Raw genomic sequence first — 22,676 nt, 5'->3', positions numbered from 1 at the left:
CCACCATTGCCCCCCATCCCCCCCCCCATCACCACCCTCCATCACCCCCCCCATCACCCCCCATCACCACCCCCCATCACCCCCCCCATCACCATCCCCATCACCACCCCGCCCCCATCACCGCCTCCCACCCCGCCCCCCATCACCACCCCACATCACAACCCCATCACCACTCTGCATCACCACCACATCACCACCCCCCATCACCCCCCCCATCACCCCCCCCATCACCACCCCCCATCACCGCTCGACTTACCCTTCAACACGGCGATCGGACTTCACGCTCCGCACGACGCGGACAACGAGAAATGCGCCACGCACATGAACACCATCGCCACACGGAGCCTTCCCCTGGGCCCAATTAAGCCGCGGGGAGAAAATCGAACATCGCAGTCATCCGATTCGTGCGAATTTATCTGTTTAAAAAAATTGCAAATTAAAAAAAGCACACACGAAACGCGTTTCTCTTCGCGCCCTCCTCGGCTTCCGTCTGGGTTCACGAGGCGCGCCGGGGGTCAGGCGTCGCCACGTGTTTGCGTGCTCCACGTGCTTCGCATCTTCCACCGCGAATCTCTGCGTCGGTCGCTTGCAGCTTCGAACACACAAACTTGTTCTTTTGTTCCAACGTCTAACACAAAATGCGTCTCGCGACGTGTAATGTACAGCAGCGATCTATTTTGTCTTGTTTATTTGACCGCTTTGCACAGCTGTGGATGACATAACAACACCGCGTCCTGTGTCACTGCGTGTAACGCCCATTGACTTCCCGAGGGCTCGCGTGAGCCAGTATTCAACCCTTCATGTAACGAGACACAGACCTCCAAACTTCATCAGGCGCACGTTCAACCTCCAGCCAACGTGGCTCAAGAGATTAAACAGCTGTACACTGCGCAACGGGAGATTCTCAACCGAGTGCGCCCCACGGAGAACCCGGCTGCGGTGTAAATCCACCGTGACACCCGGAGAAGAGAAGCCACACAGCTACAGGTGGAAGAGGAGACAGCGAGGGATGATGTTCGTTTTATCCAAAGCGCATCGCCGCCTGTGGCGTCTCTTCGCCTCGCCCACCTCTTCCTCCTCCTCCACGTGCGGTTACAGCAGCAGCAGAAAGAAGGTCGCCGCCTCTACGTCTCGTTACGCCAGCGCCGAGACGGAACGGCTGCAGCTCGAGTACCAGGGCCTGGTGCAGGACCTCGTGACCGCGAGATGCACACAGGGGAGCGCCTCTCCAACTCAGCGCCGAGCGTCTTCCAGGTCTCCCGTCATTCGCTTTCGGTCACCTGTCGACGAGCAGCGGGAGGCGCCCGAGGTCCCCTTCCCGTTCCTCAATGACGAGCGTCATCAAGATGAGGGTGGTGATGATGAGGAGGTGGAGGAGGTGGTGGTTGCCCCGGCTCCTATTCGGGTCGAGGGGCCGCGTGCGGGAGGTCTCGCCAGCGTGACACGAGTCCTGCAGGACACCATGCCCCTGCAGCAGCGCTACGTGCTCGAGAGGTGGAAGCGGCGCATGATTCTGGAGCTCGGCAAAGAGGGCTTTGACCGCTACTCGCTCGGTAAACATGCACTGCTCGACTTACGAACGCACGCACTTACGAACCTCGACTTACGAACGCCCGCACTTACGAACACCCAGACTTACGAACCTCGACTTATGAACACCCGCACTTACGAACACCCGAACTGACGAACCTCGACTTATGAACCCCTGCACTTACGAACACCCGGACTTACGAACCCCCGCACTTACGAACACCCGGACTTACGAACCCCCGCACTTACGAACCCCCGCACTTATGAACCCCCGCACTTACGAACGCCCGCACTTACGAACACCCGCACTTAACGAGCCAGCTTCGATGTAATATTTGTTTTAACTTCGACTTAAAAAGGCGAACTCGCACTTGCAAATCGAACGGCGGAACTATTTGGTTCGGCTGAGCGATCGCGAGATGTAATGAGTCGGTCTCCCGCTGGGAGCGAGTGTGTGAAGTTGAGCGGGGAGCGGCGGTGTAGCGGTTAGCGCGCTGCGCTCCCAACCCAGCGACCCGAGTTCGATTCCAGCTCACGGCCAACATCAGTGACGGTTATCCGAATCGCTGCTGCGCGCCTTCCCTAGGTCGACTCGGCCTCAAATGAGTAGCTGGTGCGGTGTGTAAACATCGCCAATGGGGAGACAAAGGCGGCCGGGCGTGGTGCTGGCCACCCACCCCCTCATGTGCCGTGCCGGCCTTGAAAGGTGCTCGCTAACAGCACTTGCCACGTAAGTTTGTTAAGGCTCCACGGAGGGGGTCTTTGTTTATAATACAGAACTGTAGTGAGACTGGTGGTCAGACTGTTAACGGTTAAGTTATGAAAATGTTTGATTGTAAGATTGTGGGACTGTGATTTTATATTGTGTATTTTTGAGATTGCGTGATAATGGTGAGAATCTAAGATTTGTATTGTGTAAATACAATATTGTGTTGTGCCCCCTTTAAAATGAAAATCTGCCAATGTTTTTATCCTTTTTCTCATTGAGTCCAGGTGTACTGTACCATAGTTACGCTGCTCACTGATATCAATGACATTAAAGCATTTTAAAATTTAATAACAAAAAATCTTCAATGCATTTCCCTCGTGTAAGAGCAGTGATATTCATGCATGTTGGACATTATCAGTAGCAGCAGCAGCAGCAGAAATGATCCTCTCACATTGCCATTGAACACTAAATTAACGTAAATATGCCAAACATCCTTCATGCAGGATCTTCCTGAAGACGTCTCAAAGAGTTGCTCTGCCGGTTGAAGCAATGGACGTCGTTACATTTTTGCAGGCGTGCTCCGGCAGGGCCGCAAGCTGCACGCCGTCATCCAAGAAGCCCTGACACAGCGGCTGACGAACCCCGGCGCGGACCTGGAGCTGGCGCCGGTGGTGGAGGAAGCGGCGTTCGCGGGCGAGGAAGAGTCGAAGGAAGACGACGAGCTACTGCGGGGCTACGCGCGGAGCGTGCAGCCCGTCCTGGCGGACCTGGGGCGTGTTCGCGCCGTCGAGGGGAAGGTGCAGCACGCGCGGCTCCAGTACATGGGCCACATCGACTGCCTGGCCGAGTACAGGTGCAGCCAGCGTGGGTGCCGCGGTGGCGAGATGTTAAATCCCTCGCCTGGCATGCAGGATGTCGTGGATTCGATCCCGATCCCTGCGCCTAGAGTTTGTGTGTCTCTCTCCCCGTGTACACGTGGATTTTTTTACCGGGTCCTCTGGTTTTTTCCTGCACATTTAGAAACGTGCGTTTAGAGTATTTGGCTGCTATTAATTTCCACATGCTAAGCCACTTCGTTGAGCTGTCATTTGTGGCCAGGTCATTTCTGAAAAATAACTTTTCAGCTCAGTGTGCCATACCTGGTAAACAAAAATAATTTCGTTTAGGTTTTAGTTTATACGGCTGACGTTGATGTCCAGAAACAAATGTAATTTTACATTGAGCCAGATGATTGCGTCAGGAGCCAATGGAGTTTCCCCATTAACATTCCATCACACGAAGTTTTGGCCGCGCAAGAGACACTAAAAATCTTATTTCGAACCAAAGCCCTCTGCAGTGTTGGCTCAGTGCTCCGACTCTTTGCCCACATGGCCAGCTGAGATTTTCATTCATTTTATAGCCATTTGACGTGCGAATAGTCGAGCTAAAATATTGCTTTGAATCGGCTGTCCGCGCTGTTTGCCGGCGTTGCAGAGGCCAGCTCTGCCTGATCGACTGGAAGACGTCCGAAAAGCCCAAGCCCAAGCTGCGAGACACGTACGACAACCCGCTGCAGGTGGTGGCCTACGCCGGGGCAGTCAATTATGACGCGAACTACGCCCCCCTGCAGGTAACTGCAGCATGTGGGCGCTTGGACAAACTCAAGGAATTTTTACAATATTTTTCCAACAGTCTGCTATCTGAATCTGTGCTCTCGTTGTGGCCCATGTCCGTCACTGGTTCCTGCGCGAATGATGTTTGTTATATGTATGTTGATCTTCTTCAACGCCGTACGTAGCCAACCGTGCTATTGCAGGTGCGGGGGAAAGGACAACAAAAATAACACAAAGCAGTCGTAAAGACATTCGTGTTCAATTTAGATTTAGAAGTGCATAGCTTTAGTGGCTTCCTAACATCGGAAAGGAAGAGCCGTGCCAGACAGCCGCAGAAGCGCATCTGCAATCTCTCATTTACTTGATACAGCTGTCGTGGCTGTGACGGTTCCACCTGAAGACGGAAGCTTGTGTTGCCTCCGAAACGTCGTGATTTTATTTTACTTTTATTAATTTTAATGTTTTACCTACGTGACTTTACCGAAAAAACCTAAGAATATGCGGTGACCGTCTTTGTTCGATGGCGAGCCAAAAGCCGCTGCCGGATGCTGTCAAGTGTTGTCACTCGTTAAATACAACCGAGGACAAACACGTTGAGAAGCAACAGACAACCCAGGTTTTATAGCCGTCTAAACGCGACTATCTCAAGACAACGTACAGAAACACTCGTTCCATTTCTTTATTTGTTAGACTGGCATAGCATCACAGGAGTTGGCTAGGCCAGCGTGAGGTCAGATTTATTGAGGTTATTCCAGACGATAAAAAGTCTGGATTCTTATTTTAATGTCCTGGATCTTTGACGTAGTTTCATACAAGACAACATATCTAACTGCCAAAGTTGTCGCGATAAGTTTTCTTCCGAGCTTGATAATAAATGGCACATTAAATGCTTGTGCACAGGACAATTTAATTAGTTTGAACTGTGTCAGATGGCAGGGGAGGGTCTTAACGTCACAGGTCTTTTTTTGCCAGACCGTTAACGTGGCCTCGCTCCAAGAATCGATTGCGGATCAAAAAGTGTTTCATCTTCTTGGTTCAAAATAAAATAATTCTCACGACGTTTCGGCCACAACGCAAGCAGCCGTTGTGGCCGAAACGTCGTGAGAATTATTTTATTATGTTTTATTTTTATTATTTTATTATTTCCCTTCTACGTGACTTTACCGAAAGAACCAAGAGGATGAATCCCTGCAGTCACGAAAGCTTTAAATCGAAATTTTAAGTGTTTCATCGCTACAAGGCGAGCGTTTTCCCGATGCTCCCCCGCAGGTGGAGAAGGGCATGGTGGTGGTGGCTTACAGGGACGGCTCGCCGGCGCACACGCACCTGCTGGACCCGCGGCTCTGCCTGGAGTACTGGCAGCGCTGGCTGCTGCGTCTGCAGGAGTTCCACTCCCGCGCGAGAGAGGGACATCCGAAACGGACGAAGCTGTAATGCACGAGGATTGTCCGCGCATAGCCGTGTATACGTGACAGGCTGTTGCGGCAAGTGTTGTCGGCGAGCACAGGTGCGCGAGCACAGGTGCGCGAGCACAGGTGCGCGAGCACAGGTGCGCGAGCACAGGTGCCCGAGCACAGGTGCGCGAGCACACAAACGCACCGTTTGAGAAACCTGTCCAATATTTCAACTGTCACGCCTGGACATTGAACCGATGACGTTCTGTATTGCGAGTCCGGCGTTCTAACCAATGTACATAAAAACATTTCGACAAAGGCTTGTATAATAGCAGTCGCAAATTAAACCCTACTGCCTTTGTACCCGTACATGTGTACTTGAACATTTAGTATTTTGTATCTTCAGTGCTTTTTTTATGGATTTCAGAAAGATGAGTGTCATTAAGAACAATCCAAGCAAGTCAACTTGACACCTTTGTAAATGTTTGAAATGGTCACGAAGTGTAGAGGTGTTTAAATAAAAGAAAATAAACGATGTTTATTACGAACTTGTATTAATGTTTTAATATATCTACAGCATTCACCTTAATATAATTCAGCAGTGTTACCCGTACCAGACCACGTCCCGTAAACCACCCACCAAACAACTTGAGGATTATAAACTTATATTAGATAAAGGGTAAGGAGGAATATTTACACGCCAGTATAAAAAATACCATTCCCTGCTATGCAGAACTAATTAAATATGCACATATCAACTTGGTTTATATTGCATAGAATTGTAATACCATATCGCGGTCTATATGATAATAAATGGCTTGATTTTACACAAACTGCACAAGCGTTTTAACGTATGTACACTTCGTTGGCATAAGAGGATTTATTTTACAAAGCTGACTGACACCGCTTAAGTTTAAACAGCGAGAGACCTCTAAATAAATTAATTCACCGATGAACTCACTGCAGCCTTTTTTTTGCAAATGGCCTTTTGTCTTCTGATCAAATAGCATGGAAAACCTCGGTATTGAACACTTTGCTTCATCTTAGCTATGACTGCCCTTTTTTTTTCTTGGTTCTTTCGGTAAAGTCACGTAGAAGGGAAGTAATAAAATAATAAAAATAAAACATAAAATAATTCTCACGACGTTTCGGCCACAACCGCAAGCAGCTGTCCTCACCTCACCTGAGGACGGCTGCTTGCATTGTGGCCGAAACGTGAGAATAATTTGATTGTTTTATTTTTATTATTTTATTACTTCCCTTCTATGTGACTTTACCGAAAGAACCAAGAAGATTAATCCCTGCAGTCACGAAAGCTTTAAATCGAAATTTATGACTGCCTTTCATAAACAAAATGTGGCAGAGTCCATCTTGGGCTTTAAGGCTTTAGCAGCTAAGGGCTATTCGGACAAAATGCAACGAAATAAAAAAAAGGCGATGGATGAATCCATCAAAACGCTAGCAACAAAAAAAATCCACTCTTCAGAAGCTAAACATTTCGCAGGCACGCCACCGCATTTCGCGCGATCTGGTAAATCTTGTCATTCGTTCCCCGTGTCTACGAGTAACCCTGGGGTACCCTCCACAGTAGGGAGCACTCTCCGTGCATGGCTTTATAACCGACCAGACGGCAGGCGCGCGGGCCCCTCTCGGCACGACCCCTCCGCCCGCACCGCCCACGCTGGACGCCCTTGAAACCGCGCGACTGCGACAGCTACGGCGACGACGACGAATTTGACGACGAAGATGGCGATGACGACTCTTTGCTGCTGCGACCGCTGCTCCCTCCGTCGCTGCCTCCGCCGCCCGCCGTGGCTCCCCCCTGGGACCTGGCGCCTCCCTGAGCCCCGGGGGGCGCCGGCTTCTGCGCCGTGGCCTGGCTGTCGGGGTGCTCGCTCTCCGCGTGGCTCTGCAGAGCCTCGGCGTCCTCGGCTGTGTGTCCGCAGTCCTCGCACACGTAGAGCTTGGCACGCCGCTCCTTGTACGCGTACTCCTGCTCCTTGCCGTGGATCTTGCGCAGGTGCGACTCGAGCGAGCAGCGCTGCGTGAACGCCTTGTCGCACAACTCGCACCGGTAGGGCCGCACGCCTGCACGGGAACGGTGGGGGGGGAGGGCAGGGGGTGTCCCGTTGACCGCCGAATCTCGGAGCGCGCAAGCGGTTTGGCGTAAACTTTACTTAGAGAGGCGTAGCGCTGCTGTTTTTAAAGACATTGTACTGTACTCGCCGCAGAGATCTGGAGCGGCATGACCGCACTCTACGATAGCTGGCGCCAAACTGCCACACGCCCTCCTCCCGCATGGCCTTTCACTTCCGATTCCGTTCCGATGACTTAATCGGAAGAAAAACCGATGACGTGCACGTATGTCATCGGAACGGGAAAGGGTTCAAATACAGCTCGCGTGGGTTTTTCGCGGTTGTGCTGCACAGATCGGAGGTGCGTGATGTTCCGACGTAACTCGCTGCACGTTGCTGCGAGCATCTTCGTGAAGTGGATTCTTGCCGAACAACACGCGGTACACAACTAAGTTGGAATATGGATAAGTCCTCGGGTCTCCTGTCATGGTAAAATGCACCCTAAAAGGAAAGAGATTTCAGGATGTGCTAACCATCATCCAAAATGCAACTCGGGACCTGAAAGCCATTCCTGAAAAAAGAGTACCCAGAGATGCCTCGACAAATATGATCGCTGGAATCATCACTTGTGTTCGATCAGGAGGCGACCAGTTTGAAGGAGATACATTTGATTGGGTTTTGTCTGCATAAACAGGAGTCCCGGTACTTTTTAAATCAACACTCGTACAGCGATTCCTCCCGTAATGCGTGTTTCCTTAAAGCAGCACTTTTCAAGAATGAGTCTACCTTGTTCAGCGAGGAATTACTGTCGTTGCTTAGTCCCAGATCTTTCCACGGTGTCATTCTCTCTGTGGTCTTTTCCCCCGTGTTTCCCAATTGCATTTACCCGCCACGTAAATTAAAACCGCGGTTATCTTCTGCAGGGGCATTTTTTTCGCCGAGTAGTTGTGTTCATTCACAGTTGCCGACTAATGTGCCTGATATTTTTCCCCCACTGTCGCTGTACACAACTTTGCTGTTCGGCAAATGGCAGAGTAACAAAATCGTGCTTTCGCTGCGTTGCCCAAGCTTGCATTTAGTGCTAAAAAATCGGAAGGAATTTCTGAACTCGTGCAAATATACTTATATATTTTATTTATTATTACTTTTTATTTAAAGCTTTCATGACTGCAGGGTTTCATATTCTTGGTTCTTTCGGTAAAGTCACGTAGAAGGGAAACAATAAAGAACATTTTCTTGCTGTGGATTTCACACGTCGTGATAATTTTATTGTTTTATATTTTTTTATTATTTTATTGTTTCCCTTCTACGTGACTTTACCGAAAGAACCAAGACTATTATTATTACTTGTTCATTTGTAGTGCCTTGCTTGCCTTTTCTCCGTTTTGCACTCCTATCGTGTTTTCGTATCATGTCATTAGTTTTTGTATAGTTTTTTGTTGTCACTTGCCCACCCGCCCCCTACTGGACATCTGTGAAAAGAAGCTTCGTAGCTCATCGGATTCCCTCCAGGATAAATACAGATTCCGTTTGTCGCCGAGGCTCACGGTTCGAATCCAGTGGCCGACCTGGTTACTACTGCGGTGAGTAACGAACGTGATCACTCTTCGCGCCGTTCTGCTTCACTCGGTGGACGTTAAAGATCCGCCTGGCGTCATTTGCGAGAGAAGACCGTGACCGGTGGTCGAGACTAACAGAGTGGCACTCAAAGAAGGGAACGCACCCGATTATGTATGTACACATGTTTAACCTCTTTCACACTGTACGTAGCCAACTGCGGAGAAGCAGTGTTGAAATCCGCTCGCAAGACCGTGAGAGAGAAGACAACAGCTTGGGGAGGCCTTCACCCAGCACTGGATCGATCACGTCTGACGACGATGACGATGACGACGACGACGACGAATGCACCACAGTTGCCGACGTGCACCTACCGGTGTGCGTCCGGATGTGGCGCTTGAGGTCGAAGGTGTCGTTGAAGCCCTTGCCGCAGAAGCGGCAGCTGTGCTTGCGGAAGTCGCTGTGGCACTTCATGTGGCGCGTCAGCATGCGCTGGGACTGCAGCGCCTTGCTGCACACGCTGCACGTGAAGCCCGACGGTTTGGCCCCGCTCGTGATCTGGACATGAGAGCGGATTGGGGGCGGGAGGGGTTGGAAAAAAGTTAATCAGGAGTCACGAGAGAAGGGTCGGCACCATCGGCAGGTGAGAAAAAGTATCTTTCTACTGTGTGGGTCAGCGTTCTTCGCTAATTTTCAGAGGGGGGGGGGGGGGCACTTTCGCCGATAAGGCGACAGCGTGAGGATTCGCCACACCGCCTTCAAGGGGTGTTTCCACGATTGTGTTTGTCCGGGGGAGGGGGGGGGGCGCTCGTGGCCTGCAGGCCTCGCGATGAGGAACGCTGGCGGTACGACCCCGTCAACACGGAGGGAGGGAGATGCACGGCACAACCGTGACAAACCCTACGCAGTCGTATTAGACGGAGAAATTTTGCAGATTTTCATTGTTCATCACCGTACAGTTCTGTGAATTTGTAACATCTAATTTCTTTAGAATTGCTTTTTGTCTTTAGTTTGTCGCACCTCCGATTAGCATGGTTGGCTACGTACGGTGCGAAAGAAGTTCAGCATATGTACATACACATATTAACATTGTTTTATTATCATTATTACAGGAGAGCCTCAAGCCTGTTTCAGGAGGGTCCGGCCAAGATTTCGCAGTAGGGGGCGATGTTACTACGTGTGATCCCAATTGTGTCATTTGCAGGTCATTTTTTTAGCATTGCGACGTTTGGCCAGTGCCAATTAGAATGTGTGTTTTATTATCCATGGGAGGAAGCCAGAGGAAATCCATGAAGAACAGGGGAGAGAACATACAAACTTCGCGCACAAAGGGGCCCGAGTCAGGAATCAAACCCAGGCCCCTTCTTGCTGCGATGCACAAGTGTTAACCACTGTGCCACCCTGTCGCCTGAACAAGCAGACGGTGCGAGTTCTGTGAATGTGAACGTATTTTGCAACGGGGAGCGGTAATGTAGTGGTTAGCGCACTGCGCTACAAACCCAATGACCCACGTTTAATTCCCTGGGGAGACAAAGGCTGCCGGGCGTGGAGTTGGCCGCTCACCCCCTCGTGTGCATTGCCGGCCTTCATAGGCGCTCGCTAACAGCCCTTGCCCCAACCGTCTGTTAAGGCTATACGGGGGACCTGTGTCTTTGTATGTATGTTTAACTTCTTTCGCACCATACGTAGCAAACCGTGCCTATTGGTAGCTGATCAGGCAAACAGTTCAAACGTACAAAAGGTGTATATATAAATAAACGCATTGCCATTCTAATCACAATTGTAACGTCTTGCTTGCACTTTGCATTATGATGAGTAAAATGGTTCTTTACAGTCATTGTATGTTGAACTTATGTCTCACCGTACGTAGCCAACCATGCTAATCGGAGGTGTAGAATGAGGCTATATGGGGATCTTTGATGTTCTACTAGTTATCACAGCGAGCGGAAGAAGCACAGTGGTAGGGTGTGCGGCTCGCCATCGGAAGATTGCGAGTTCAAATCCCGCTCGTGGCTCGATTATGGCACGCTGTAAATCGATGTAGGATAAGAAAAGACTCGGGCCATCATCCCTCTGGGCCAGATGAAATGAGTACCACTTTCTGGGAAAGTCACCAGTGATTGTCCTATGGGAAAAAAACCATCACCGCCATAGGGATGTGGAATTTTCACCACTGGCTCAGGGTTGTAAACAGGAGACAAACATCACCCCATGCTCAATTGAGCAACTTTGTGTGATTCAGGTAAGGGTTTTCACTTCTGAGGTACGACAACAGTGAGACTTATGAGAAGAGGTCACAACACTGCATTGAAACACGTTGTCATGAGTAGTGCATTGCTACTCAACAAATAAAAGCTCGGCCTTTTAACGTCCCAGGAAAAAAAGTATACATTATGCCAGACAGCTACCTCAAAGAGAGGAAGACCCTGGGAAAATCAGGACAGGTGGCAACCCTAGATACACGTATGGGGGGGGGGGGGGGGGGCATTCAGCACGGTCACCCCTGAGGCCGCGCTGCCACAGATGAATGGTGCCCCGTGGTGGATCTGTAAGATTAGCCGGCACCACGGACGCTTCACACCTGACGGGGAACGATGCAACGGCACACGCCCGTGTACGCACGCTCGGCCGCGGGCCTCATCACGGGCAAGAACCCGATCAAAACAAAAACTCGGCACTGTTTTGGCAACACCGCCCACCTCTGGGTCTGAGCGCGTATATATTTGACGAAAGAAAATACTTGGCTGTGAAAACGATGGATAACATGCAGAAATGTTTGACAACTCATCGACTGCTGGATGAAGGCTTCCCCCCCCCCCCCACACGCTCAATTATTCATGGGGATTGTTGGGTTTCAAAATACTTTGCTACGCTCACCGGTATACCGCGCAGCACTGGTGGTAAGCTGTGACCGGGAATATAATTCAGGGAACCACGTTAATAGTGCAGCGTGTTAACCGCTGTACCACTACCCTCCGTAAAATGAACAAAAAAGGTAATAGCATCATTGGAACCTCATTTGCCAGTAAAAAATATGATAATTGTTTTTTTACCCTTCTATCTGGCAACAAAACTGACCAATTATCATATTTTTTTACTGGCAAATGAGGTTCCAATGGTGTAAATGCTTACCCCGAGCTCTCATACTCTGATGGTGCATTGTCTTTGAGTTGTGCGCCTTTTGGCGTCATCTGGTCCAACACCATGTGAGACTAGGCTCTAAGGAAAACTGTCTCGGGTGTGGACCAATCAACTTCAAGGACAGTGCATACATTATCAGAGTTATGTTTTTTGTTTGCATTATGACTGCAGGTATTGTGGTCTATGCAAACATGACTCCTTGTAAAAAAAAGGTGTCAGTTTTGTTGCCAGATAGAAGGGTAAAAAAAACAATTATCAGGTAATAGCATGTTTAAAACTGTACGGACCATTGTCAATCCACTGCGCTATGAATGCCTCACCACGCCGCGTCAGTCGTGGGTGCCGCTTGAACATTCTTCGCCACGCTAGTCGATGCTGGTTGGTGGAGGGGGTCGCGCCTCGGACTTATTCAGATAGCACCACTGATGTTAGCCGTGGCTGGGACAGAGACAAACTCGTGTCGCTGGGTTTATAGAACGGTGCGCGAACCAGAATAAGAATCTTTACTTCGACTGGACGAATCCGATGAGCCACCACCACCCCTCATGTACTGCAACGACTCTTGTTAACGGGACATAGTACACCATTGCATGTGTGTTTGAATAGGATGGCCAATCTTCAATAGGGCACCATGGCAGACGATTTACGTGTAGAGCGCATACCCGTTCCAGTTGTGAGTGCTATTTGAGTTATTGTAGTGAAAGTGTGAATAAAATACATTAATGAATGTAGTGGAAACATGGGAATCGAAAAACGTTTATTCTTACAATTGTGATTAAACGCATGAATCGTGAGTTTCAGAATAAATTTTGATTGGTGGATCGACGCATCGATGAGCATCTCCCCATGCTCATTAAAATTTAATTTGGTTGACGAAAGAAACAATTGGCCTGATAAAAAAAACCTTTACCTAAATATATATTGCAAAAGAGATGGAACCTCATGGTGCAACCACTGGTTATATATAGCACAACGAATGAAGTAAGCGTATGCTGCGTGCCCGTAGACAGGTAGATTCAATAAAATAGGATCAACTCCCATTGCTGGCGTGGATACATTTCCAGTCGACTCTAACTGGAGCAAAAAAATATTCGTTGCTATAAGCGACAATTGAAAAACCGTTACACAACTTTATACTAAAGTTCGGTTCATATTAGATCACCTCTACAAGAGTTATTGTGCCAACTCCATGGCGGACGGATGGAAGAGACAAACGGACGCGCACATGCGCCAACGCTTTCGCGCTTCCGTTTAGAGACTCAACGCTTTCTTTAAACTTTTACGACGGTCAACGACCTACCAATGGATCTTCCCGTCCCACAGCGAGCGAGCCTCACCTTGATGCGCGACCGCACGTAGTGCGGATCCCGGGCCCCGCCCCCGGTGCCGCCAACCCGCTCCCCGCCAAGTGCAGGCCTCGCCGTGGCCGGGCTCGCCGTGGCCGGGCTTGCCGCGGCCGGGCTCGCCGCGGCCTCCTCGCCGCACGGCGGCGGCGGCGTCGGCGAGCGCTCCCCGCTGGATGTGGCCGATGGAGACGCGGGGCACAGAGAGCCCTCCTCATCGCTGCCACTCGACGCGCTGTACCCAACTGCACGACGGGGAACAGCGGATGGGGGCGGGTGGGCAGCAGCCAAAGTCAAGGGGACAACAGGGTGGGAAACCTACGGCTTGCAAGTCAGATGCGGCCCGTGGCTTCCTTTCATATGGCCCACAGTGTCACGAGGCCTGCCACTTCCAAAGGGCTCATGGACGATATTTATCCATTGCATTATTTTTTATTATTCTGACAAGAGCCCGGTACAGAGCGCGCACAACAACAAGGGAAGGAGGCACAGAAATTCCACGGGCAGAAGCCCAAACACAGCTCATGGGTTGGAGGAAAGGGGAGATCGCTGGAAGCATCTTAGCCTCACTAATCGGGTACTAGAGGGGAATATTTCCTACCTGGCAATGGTGTGTTTTACATTTTAGCGCCATCCTCAATCACGGCGGCCACTGCAAGGGACTCTTGCAATGACAGAAGTGGCTGAGGTGCGCGTGGGTTCAAGCATTGATGCCAAAGATATATTTTTTAAAGTCCTATTCTACCCTCGGTATGAACATGCCAAGTGGAGGGAAATGCCAGCTCGTGAGACGCTGCCTGTGAACATAACAGATAAGGGGACACGGAAAAAACAACAATAATACTGGTAGGAACCTCCTGGTTACACCAGCCCACAGGGGATTATTGTGTCCGTCCGTCGTGCATCCAAAATGGGAGGAGTGGGGCTGGGTGGAGAGGGGCTGGGTGGGGAGGGTGGGGCTGGGCGGGGAGGGGCTGGTCACCCCGTGGTGCCCTTATAAAACTCAACGTTTAACCGACTCACGCCGGCTTCTGCCCGCCCTCACAGTCGGGCATATTTGCGGAATACACCACGCCGCCGTTGACCCTGGCCATTGACCGAGCAATCCAACGTTCCTACCAGCTCCATACGCAGGAATGTGTTTTAGGAGGGTCCTGCAATGCAATGTTTCTCACCTCATTAAAGTAAGACATAGTCCAATAAAAACAACCTTATGGAGGCACTCATCTAGCGATGGATTGACAAACGACTGTAGTTTGTTATTTCATACCTATTAACCCAGACAAAAATTAAGTGGTCACAACCCCACTGATGAGAATCCAAAAATACAAAACCGGGGTCCAACTTTTTTTCTGCTAAAACAACTGCTGCTCGGAGACAATTTGTTCTCGAAAGGCTCCGAGGCTGATGGACTAAACTGCGACTTTTAATTTCCACGCTCGTCTTAATTGTGGCTGCTACAGCCATTTCAAACCTCTTAAAACAGTCTGCATCAGCAGCAGACCACGCTTTCACACCGTATGACGGACGCTTGTGTTGCGCCCGAAACGTCGTGATCTATTTTATTTTATACCTACGTGACTTTACCGAAAGAACCAAAGAGTATGGATTCCTGCAGTCACGAAAGCTTCAAATCAAGATTGAAAATGTCCAAGTTAAAAAAAGAAAATCAAGCACACAAAATCTTAAAATGTATACCGACCGTGTATTAAGTTTACTCTTTGCTTGAACGTCAACCACACACATATACGCTATATTCTTTCAACATTTTTATTTGAAACCCGAATGGGCCAAGGAAATCCCCTTCAGCGGTCCATGAGGGATTCTGAGTCTCTTTCACTTTTTAAAATCACATCTTAAATCTCACCTATTTGTGCTGCAGGCTTTCCCCTTAAAATAAAAAAAATGTTGTCTGATTAGATTACTCTGTAATTATTATTAATCATTTTTCTAAGTTCTTTATTTTATTGGAATTTCGAGTGTAGTTGATATTATCAGCTTTCTATTTCACTTAGATCGTATCTATACAGTACTTGTAAGTGTAGTTTTAGTTGTAAGTACTGTACATCGCTTTGAGATACTTCAAATGAAAGGCGCTTTTATAACAGAGAGGTTATTATTACCATTCAAAACAGAGCATGTCAACTCAATGTCACCTATGCAGGACAGGCGATGACATTTCACGTGTCTCTACGTTTTTCATTTGATCTCCTTAAAGGGTACAACACCAATTCAGACTTTCAAATTTGTCAACTTCCTAAAAACACTGCCCCAGCTTTCTCAGAGCCCCCCGAAGCATAAACGGAGGCCTCAGCTGAAAGTCAGTCAATTATTCTGTCCCTCCATCCTCGCCCCGATTCTCAGTTTGTTTCACCCCAAAGGCCCATTGAGCCAAGCAGCTCATTTTCAATGGTGAAGGGGCATTGCCCGGACCTCTGAAATCCTCTGTATGTTTACGTTTGCAGCGCTGAGTTAATTAAGAACGTAGTGAGCGCGCATTCTCATGGAAAGTCGATTCGTTACATAAGTACGTCGCCAGACGGGTAGCACCACGCATATATACACACACCGATGCTAGAATGCAACGTGATATCGCAGCAGGTGCTGGCACGTGTTAAGACATGCTTGCAATACATTTCGTTTTGCAATGTCGTAGGGCAATTGTCTTCATAAGCTCTGGTATTGGCCTGTAACCTGTCTTGATCTAGTCAACACTTTCGTTCAGAGTCTTCGTCGAGCTGAGAAACCCTGTGTAGTTTTACTAAAATCCTCGTCTGGGCGATTTGATTCAATCATCCTTCTAATTCTGGTGGAATTAAGCAGTCAAATATTTTGGTCCCGTGCGTAGCAAATTGCATATTGGTGCGAGGGGTCTGCAATTTTCACGGAATAATATCATCAGGTCTGACGATCATTTAGTAAATCTGTTTATATACACATATAGCCATGTTGGTGTCCGTCAATGCACTGAAGTTCTGAAAACTTTACTAAATTATCTGAGCCTGCTTCTTCGTGCAGACTGAGTTAACGTCGTCTCAGTCTCACGGTTTTGTTTTTTTTATGGGCAGCGGTAGTCGTAGTTGAATGGTGATGGTGGTGATGGCAGAGTGATGGTTGTGATGGTGGTGATAATGGACGGCAGTCGTAGTCATGGTCACGCCCGACAATTTTCGTCCATAGTCACCGTTGACTAAAATAAAGATGTTAAAAAAAGACTTTGTTGGGAAACATTTTAGTCAACGAAATGAACACGCGTCACTGCACTTGGCTAGGTCTCCATTGAATGCAAAGCAAGACTTGTATCCTAAAGGGGCTCTCAACTACTTCAAATAAATAAGGAGAAATAACAATGACTGGAATACATTCGTTCATAGATTATGCCGTAGTGTGACGGTTAGCGCGCTGGACTTGCAACCCAGAGGTCTGCCGGTTCGATCTTGCGGTGCGGCAGTTTTAATGGATGGTGCAATTGTCTTAAATCTCGCCACCTCTTTCCAGTATGAATGTGTAGAGTACGACGCTTCAGCCTTGTCCGGGAGTTCGTACCCACAACGGTGAGGTGCTCCAGTAAATAACGCAACGCCCATCAGAATCGGAACACTGAAACCGACACCGATCCCCTGGTGCTCCCTGTTCTGGTAAACATTCTGCCACCAAATATCCACCGAGATATCGCGCAAACTGCAAGAGAGTGTCCGCGTTTTACTTTCAAATGACTGCCACCTACCTACCCATCATCAACCAAAACCGTAGCAATGACACCTCGCCACCGACTCGAGTCGCGATCCAACCTTCTGGGATCGCACCTCGTTGACTTGATCATTCCTCCTCGAAGACTCGGGTGGAGCCATCGACCGTATCAGAACATCAACAGACCGATGAACGGCACATATCCTTCATAAAAAAAACAAAAATTAAAGATAAGCCGCAGTGCGCCTTGCAGCCATGCCACCCGAACTATGGACCATACATACCACAGAGTAAACCACTGTAGCATGTGCTCCGTCAAGGGAGGCATTGCAAAAAACTAAACGAACTTTAATTCTAGATTTGAAGCTTTCGTGACTGCAAGGATTCATATTCTTAGGTTTTTTAGGTTTTGTCGGTAAAGTCACGTAGGTATTTTATTTTACTTTTATTAATTTTAATGTTTTACCTACGTGACTTTACCGAAAAAACCTAAGAATATAAACGAACTTTCTCCCGAAGCCCTCTCTCGTCGTGGCTAGCAGACCACGACGTTGGCATGTCGCTGCTGAACATCGTGTGACTGCCGTACGCAAGCATAGAAGAGTTCGTCGATCGGCAGGTGTGGCACGTGGTGGCGTTTAAGTGTGTTGTGGGTAACTCCCAGCGCATGTAACACGCCCGGCCAGCGTGGAAAAGTAGGTCAAAAATACGGCCGGCAGTGTCGTGAGCCGGGCTATTGCAGGGCTGCGCCTTCATCTATCAACCCCCTTTTTTTCGCGTGGACCGAAGCACGCACGACGTGCCCGTTAAGTCGTTATACTCCGCTCCATTAGAAGCCCCGGAGAACAAACAGTGGTCAGTGGCCCGGCCCCGGACTCCCCCCACCCATCCACCCACTCACCCCCAACCCCGTCAGCCACCCGCAGGGCAGGCGGTGTTGCCACAGCGGGAGCGCCGGGCAAACAAAAGCCACGCGATCATTAAGCCCGAGGCAGGTTAGCGGCGCAGGGAGTGTCCAGTGCTCCCAGGTATTACCTTAAGTGGTATGCGTTTGGCAGATAACTGGAGGTAACGGTAGTTTTACCATGGGCCCCCCCCACCCCCATCATCATCAACATCATAAGACTATGGCACACGCTAGAAGGATTGTCGGGGTGAGTGGATGGGGGGCGGGCATGAACGTGGATTCAGTATGCACCGTGTGGCTGATGGGATGCGTTTAAAATACTGTACGGTACTTCTATGTGTTTGTGTGAAGGGAAGCGATACGGGCGTCAGGCTGGGGACTACGATTTAGCAGAGGGGTTGGTCCCTTGCCTAGAGACGGCCGGTGGTTAAGAAGAATTGGATCGTGGCGGGCCGAGCTCTGTTGATGAGCCACTGAATATTCTTGGTTCTTTCGGTAAAGTCACGTAGAAGGGAAATAATAAAATAATAAAAATTTTACATTATAAAATACAATTCTCACGACGTTTCGGCCACAACGCAAACAGCCGTCCTCAGGTGAAGAAACTGAGCTGTGAATTTTATTTCATTCAGTTTTATTTGTATTATTTTATTATTTCCCTTCTACGTGACTTTACCGAAAGAACCAAGAATATGAATACCTGCAGTCACGAAAGCTTTAAATCGAGAGCCACTGAATGTGCAAAGTTTCCTCCGTGTTGAACCAGTGCTGCTGAATGTATGTGCTCCCAGGAGGCCGAGTGGCTGATGGAATGCCTAAACAAATATTGTGTATGTATTTGTTCATGTGGATGGAGAGATGTGGGAATGAAGCGTATTGACTACTTGATTTAACGGGGAGAAAGGTGGAACACAATGCATCATGGATGTCTGTGTGTAGCGGCTAGCACGCTGCGCTACAAGCCCTGCGACCTGAGTTCGATTCCCGCTCACGGTCAACACCAGCGACGATTATCTGAACCGGTCTTGGGCCTCCCCTAGGTCGACTCGGCCTCAAATGAGGACTTGGTGCGGTAAGCATCGCTACTGGGGAGACAAAGGCGGTCGGGCGTGGTGCTGGTCACCCACCCTCTCGTGTGCCTTTTTGGCCTTCATCGGTGCTGCTCGCAAACAGCACTTGCCCCAACTCGGCCACCTGAGTTCGATTCACGGCCACGATTAACGCCATCATACGAGTGGTGAGTGATCGCTATCAGTCGTGGTCCAAAGCAACCCTCAACCCCTGCCCCCATAGCAAGCCACACGGGAGGGCTAGCGTGGTGAAGTATGGTCAAACAAACCCGCACGGCCGAAAAGACGTGGGGAGACCTTAACCCGACAATCGATTTACAGAGGGCTGCAGATTATTCGTTTTTATTATTTAGGGCAAATACCTCTTGTAAGACATTTTAATTGAAGCTATTCATCGCGTCAAACAAGCGCTTGCTATTGTAGTATATGCACAATATATGGTGGCTGTATTGTGAGGACATTTATAAGTTCATAACTTTTATGAGCATCTCGATGCACATTTGGGAATTCGGTATACGAGCTCAGATATTCCGTGATGGTTTTGGAATTTTGCTAAATACATAGCGATCCATGTATAGACTCCCCGCTCAAATAACAGGGAGAGATAATATAAAACGCTACATTTTATTCCAAAGCCTCCACACGTTTCCTCACCAAGCGCAATGCAAATTGTTCAATGTTTTAACACTCTACTCGGTAAGATATGGAGTCATTGCTTTCACAATATTCAATCACCTGCTGGGAAGTGGGAACGTCATGAGAAATCAGTGGAATATCTATAAATTAATCTGGATATCTGTGAAAAAGAGCCGTATAGCTCATAAGTTTCCTCGAGTATAAATAAATATTCAGATTCTGATCATACTGCAAATAAAGGGAAAAACAACGACACAAGTTTCCGTCTCGCCACACAAAAATAAAACGCGCCTTTCAAAAGCCACTGTTGTACTGCACTTCTAGGACCTGACGGTAACGATCCTCGCATTCAACAACTCGCATTGACCAGCGTGGTGAGGTATGGTCGATTGACCGCCACGAGACGTGAGAGGGTCCTCGTCAAACCGTGAGTTGACGAGACGGGGGCTGTACAGGTACGAACGAGGCATGCCGCCCGGTCGACTTCACTTAAAAGTTTACACGGTTTTGTTTAACATTGAGATAAAATGACTGTGCGGTGGGGGGAGCAGGGTGTTCTGTTTGTCGTTGTGTTATATGGCCATGCATGCATGCAACTGGGTCGGAGTTTGTCTTTGGGTGGGGGTGGATGGGAGGAGAGTGCGTGAGGAATGGGACTGGTCGTTAGTGGAAGGTGTTGTTAGGCTCAGATTACGCCCATTGAGCGCGTCTCAAAAGGCCGGGGAAGGGGCCTGGTTGATGGAGGGAGGGACAAACAGGGAACTAGAGATGTAAGGGAGGAGGGGACACACGTAGATGGACGGAGATGGGAGGGAGGGGACACGGAGGGAGGGAGGTAGTAGATACGTTGTGTGCGGGTGGGAAGAAATGTGGAGGTCGTGATGGGCTGCAGTGGGTGTAGATGGGTGGGTCGCTAAATGGCGTTAATGATTGCCGCATTATCGGGCCCGTTAGCCTACCATAGCGCAAGTCTGATAACGCGAGCAATCCCTCGGGCGCCATTCCGTTATAAGCGAGACTCGGGGCGAGGAACCGCGCATGGCCGCGCAGCATCCCGCGGGGTCGCACCGCGAGACCTCGGGAGGCTTTGCGGCGACTCGTGCGGGCGGCGCACGGCGAGGGTAACGACCTCCACGACCCACTCTCAAAGAGAGTGGGGCACGCCAACGAAACAGGCATCGGCAGGCACCATGTTTGTCTCAACGGTGAGAATTTAAATCGGCACGGGTGTAACGGACCGCTCGCTGCGTCTTTTACGCAGCATTCATGGTCACCTAGATGGACGTAACGGTGAGACTGGTGGATACCTTAATCGATGTGCGCATTACTTACGGCCAGGAAATCACTACGTTTGTGGAATGCGCTAAGCTATACACCACCAACGCCTATAGGCTGCCACCTGAGCTATAGCTCAGGTGACTTTTCGCACAGGTAAGTTTTCGGCGCAGGCCCGCGCAACGCAGCCCAGCGTTCGCTACCCCCTCGAACGCCATCCACAAACTCACCCACTCACCCTCGTTCGCTCAACCAACACACACCTACACCCACCCACCTACACCCACCCAGCTACACACGTCGCCGCTAAAACCCCCCGCCATCCGGCGCGCTTACCAGGCACATACGACTCGGCCCGCTCTTGATCGGGGAGGCTGCTCCAGTCTCGGGCGGGCTTCCTCTGGCACGGCTGTTTCACGAGAAAAGCACGTGGCATCCTTCTTGCCTTCTCGTTCCTTTCTCCCTCTTCGCTCTTTACCTGTGACGGGGCCCGCCACGAAGCACGAGAGAGCGTGCGAGAGAGAGAGGAGTAACGTGTAACTGGTACGAGCGAGCAGGAAGGAGGAGAAGGAGGAGGGCTTGATTCTGAGCATGTGGGAGGGAAGATAGGCGCACCTTTGCTGGCGTGAACGTAGCTAGGGGGTGGGAGGCGGAGCTGAGCGGAGAGAGGGTGGGAGGGAGTTGTTTTGTGCCCTGAGTTCCGTTACACCTTTGCCTATACAACTCTTTTTGTGTGTGTGTGTGTTCAAGATGTAGTTTCTCTCTCGCTCGCTCTCGCTCTTTCTTTCGTGGACGTGTTTGAGCAGCGATGAGCGGGGTTTTCTTTGGTTGTACGCCTGAAAAGGTGCCCTAATAAGCCGTTAGTAGTAACACCAATAATAATAACGGGAATAACAATGAACTTTATTTACACAGGAAGGGTTCACGGAGACGCAAGGATATTGTTCGGGAGGGCTCTGCTTCTGATTTGCTTTAGCACCTTTAGACAATTACATTAATGAGCGATTGGCGTTGTGAGGACGAGCGGGGATGAGACGCAATGCTCCGCACAGACGGATCGACGAATCCGTTGTGCTACCGACAAATTCACGGTCGCCTTGCGACATCAAGTTTTAAGTTTGATTTATTCGGTATAGCCCTGTGAGCCATTCGGCTCTTGAATCGGGTGCAACCGCAACAAACAAAAAACAAAAAACATGAACAAAAAAACATCTTAAAGTGACTATGTGCAAACAGAAAATCCAAGAAAAGACAGCAAAATATTGCAGAAAAGGCACCGTAAACCAACACTGTGTGCAAAAATCCCAGTGGGATGCAAGTCAAACAACAACAACCACAAGACAACTTAGATTAAGGCCATCAGTCTAACTCTGTACTACAACAAACACATCACCTGGTAAGACACCTGGCAATGCCAGGCAGTCTCCAAATGCAAGCCCCAACCAGGTTCAAATCAGCTTAGCTTGCGTTATCTGGCGCACTGAAAGTGATTTATCAAAAGTCGCCTGTTAAGGCTGACTACGTGATGTATTTGGGGATCTTACACGTGTTTAGATTCACGCTGTGGATGAGTGCATCCTTGTGTATAGTTTGTTGTCCTTCGCCGCACATAGGATCAGCACGATTGGCTACGTAGGGTGCGAAAGAAGTTCAACACACAAATACATGTCATGTTCATGCACAGGTATTTCGTCAATCCACTACTGGACGACGGCCTATCCGCGCCCTGCAGGGATGTAAGACTCTATTTGACCACA

The 22,676-nt window shown here is 49.4% G+C and overlaps 3 protein-coding genes across 4 annotated transcripts in view; 1 reads left to right on the top strand and 2 right to left on the bottom strand.

The window, feature by feature from the left end:
• The window catches only part of LOC144720039 (inositol-tetrakisphosphate 1-kinase-like), an 83,995-nt gene extending 83,508 nt beyond the window's left edge, over window positions 1-487 (bottom strand). For both annotated transcript variants that reach the window (XM_078596469.1, XM_078596471.1), the window contains exon 1: window positions 257-487. The gene's annotated coding sequence lies outside the window, so the exon portion shown is untranslated. The remainder of the gene's footprint in view (window positions 1-256) is intronic.
• On the top strand, window positions 479-5,773 carry MGME1 (mitochondrial genome maintenance exonuclease 1). Its single transcript, XM_078596473.1, has 4 exons — window positions 479-1,553; window positions 2,813-3,092; window positions 3,713-3,848; window positions 5,101-5,773. The coding sequence occupies exons 1-4, from the start codon at window positions 1,010-1,012 to the stop codon at window positions 5,263-5,265; spliced, it is 1,125 nt and encodes a 374-aa protein (XP_078452599.1). The 5' UTR covers window positions 479-1,009; the 3' UTR covers window positions 5,266-5,773.
• Window positions 5,763-21,578, bottom strand: OVOL2 (ovo like zinc finger 2). The gene is made up of 4 exons (XM_078596474.1): window positions 21,256-21,578; window positions 13,336-13,586; window positions 9,232-9,415; window positions 5,763-7,313 (listed from the first exon to the last, which is right to left on the bottom strand). Exons 1-4 carry the CDS (start codon window positions 21,353-21,355, stop codon window positions 6,940-6,942), a joined length of 909 nt encoding a protein of 302 aa, XP_078452600.1. The 5' UTR covers window positions 21,356-21,578; the 3' UTR covers window positions 5,763-6,939.
• Between the last annotated feature and the right edge of the window lie 1,098 nt (window positions 21,579-22,676).

The sequence above is a fragment of the Lampetra planeri genome, chromosome 7 (genome assembly GCF_965212315.1).
Source record: "Lampetra planeri chromosome 7, kcLamPlan1.2.h2, whole genome shotgun sequence".
Lineage (NCBI taxonomy): Eukaryota > Metazoa > Chordata > Hyperoartia > Petromyzontiformes > Petromyzontidae > Lampetra > Lampetra planeri.
Note: the sequence above shows the minus strand (reverse complement) of the source record. Positions and strands in the feature narration are given on the sequence as shown.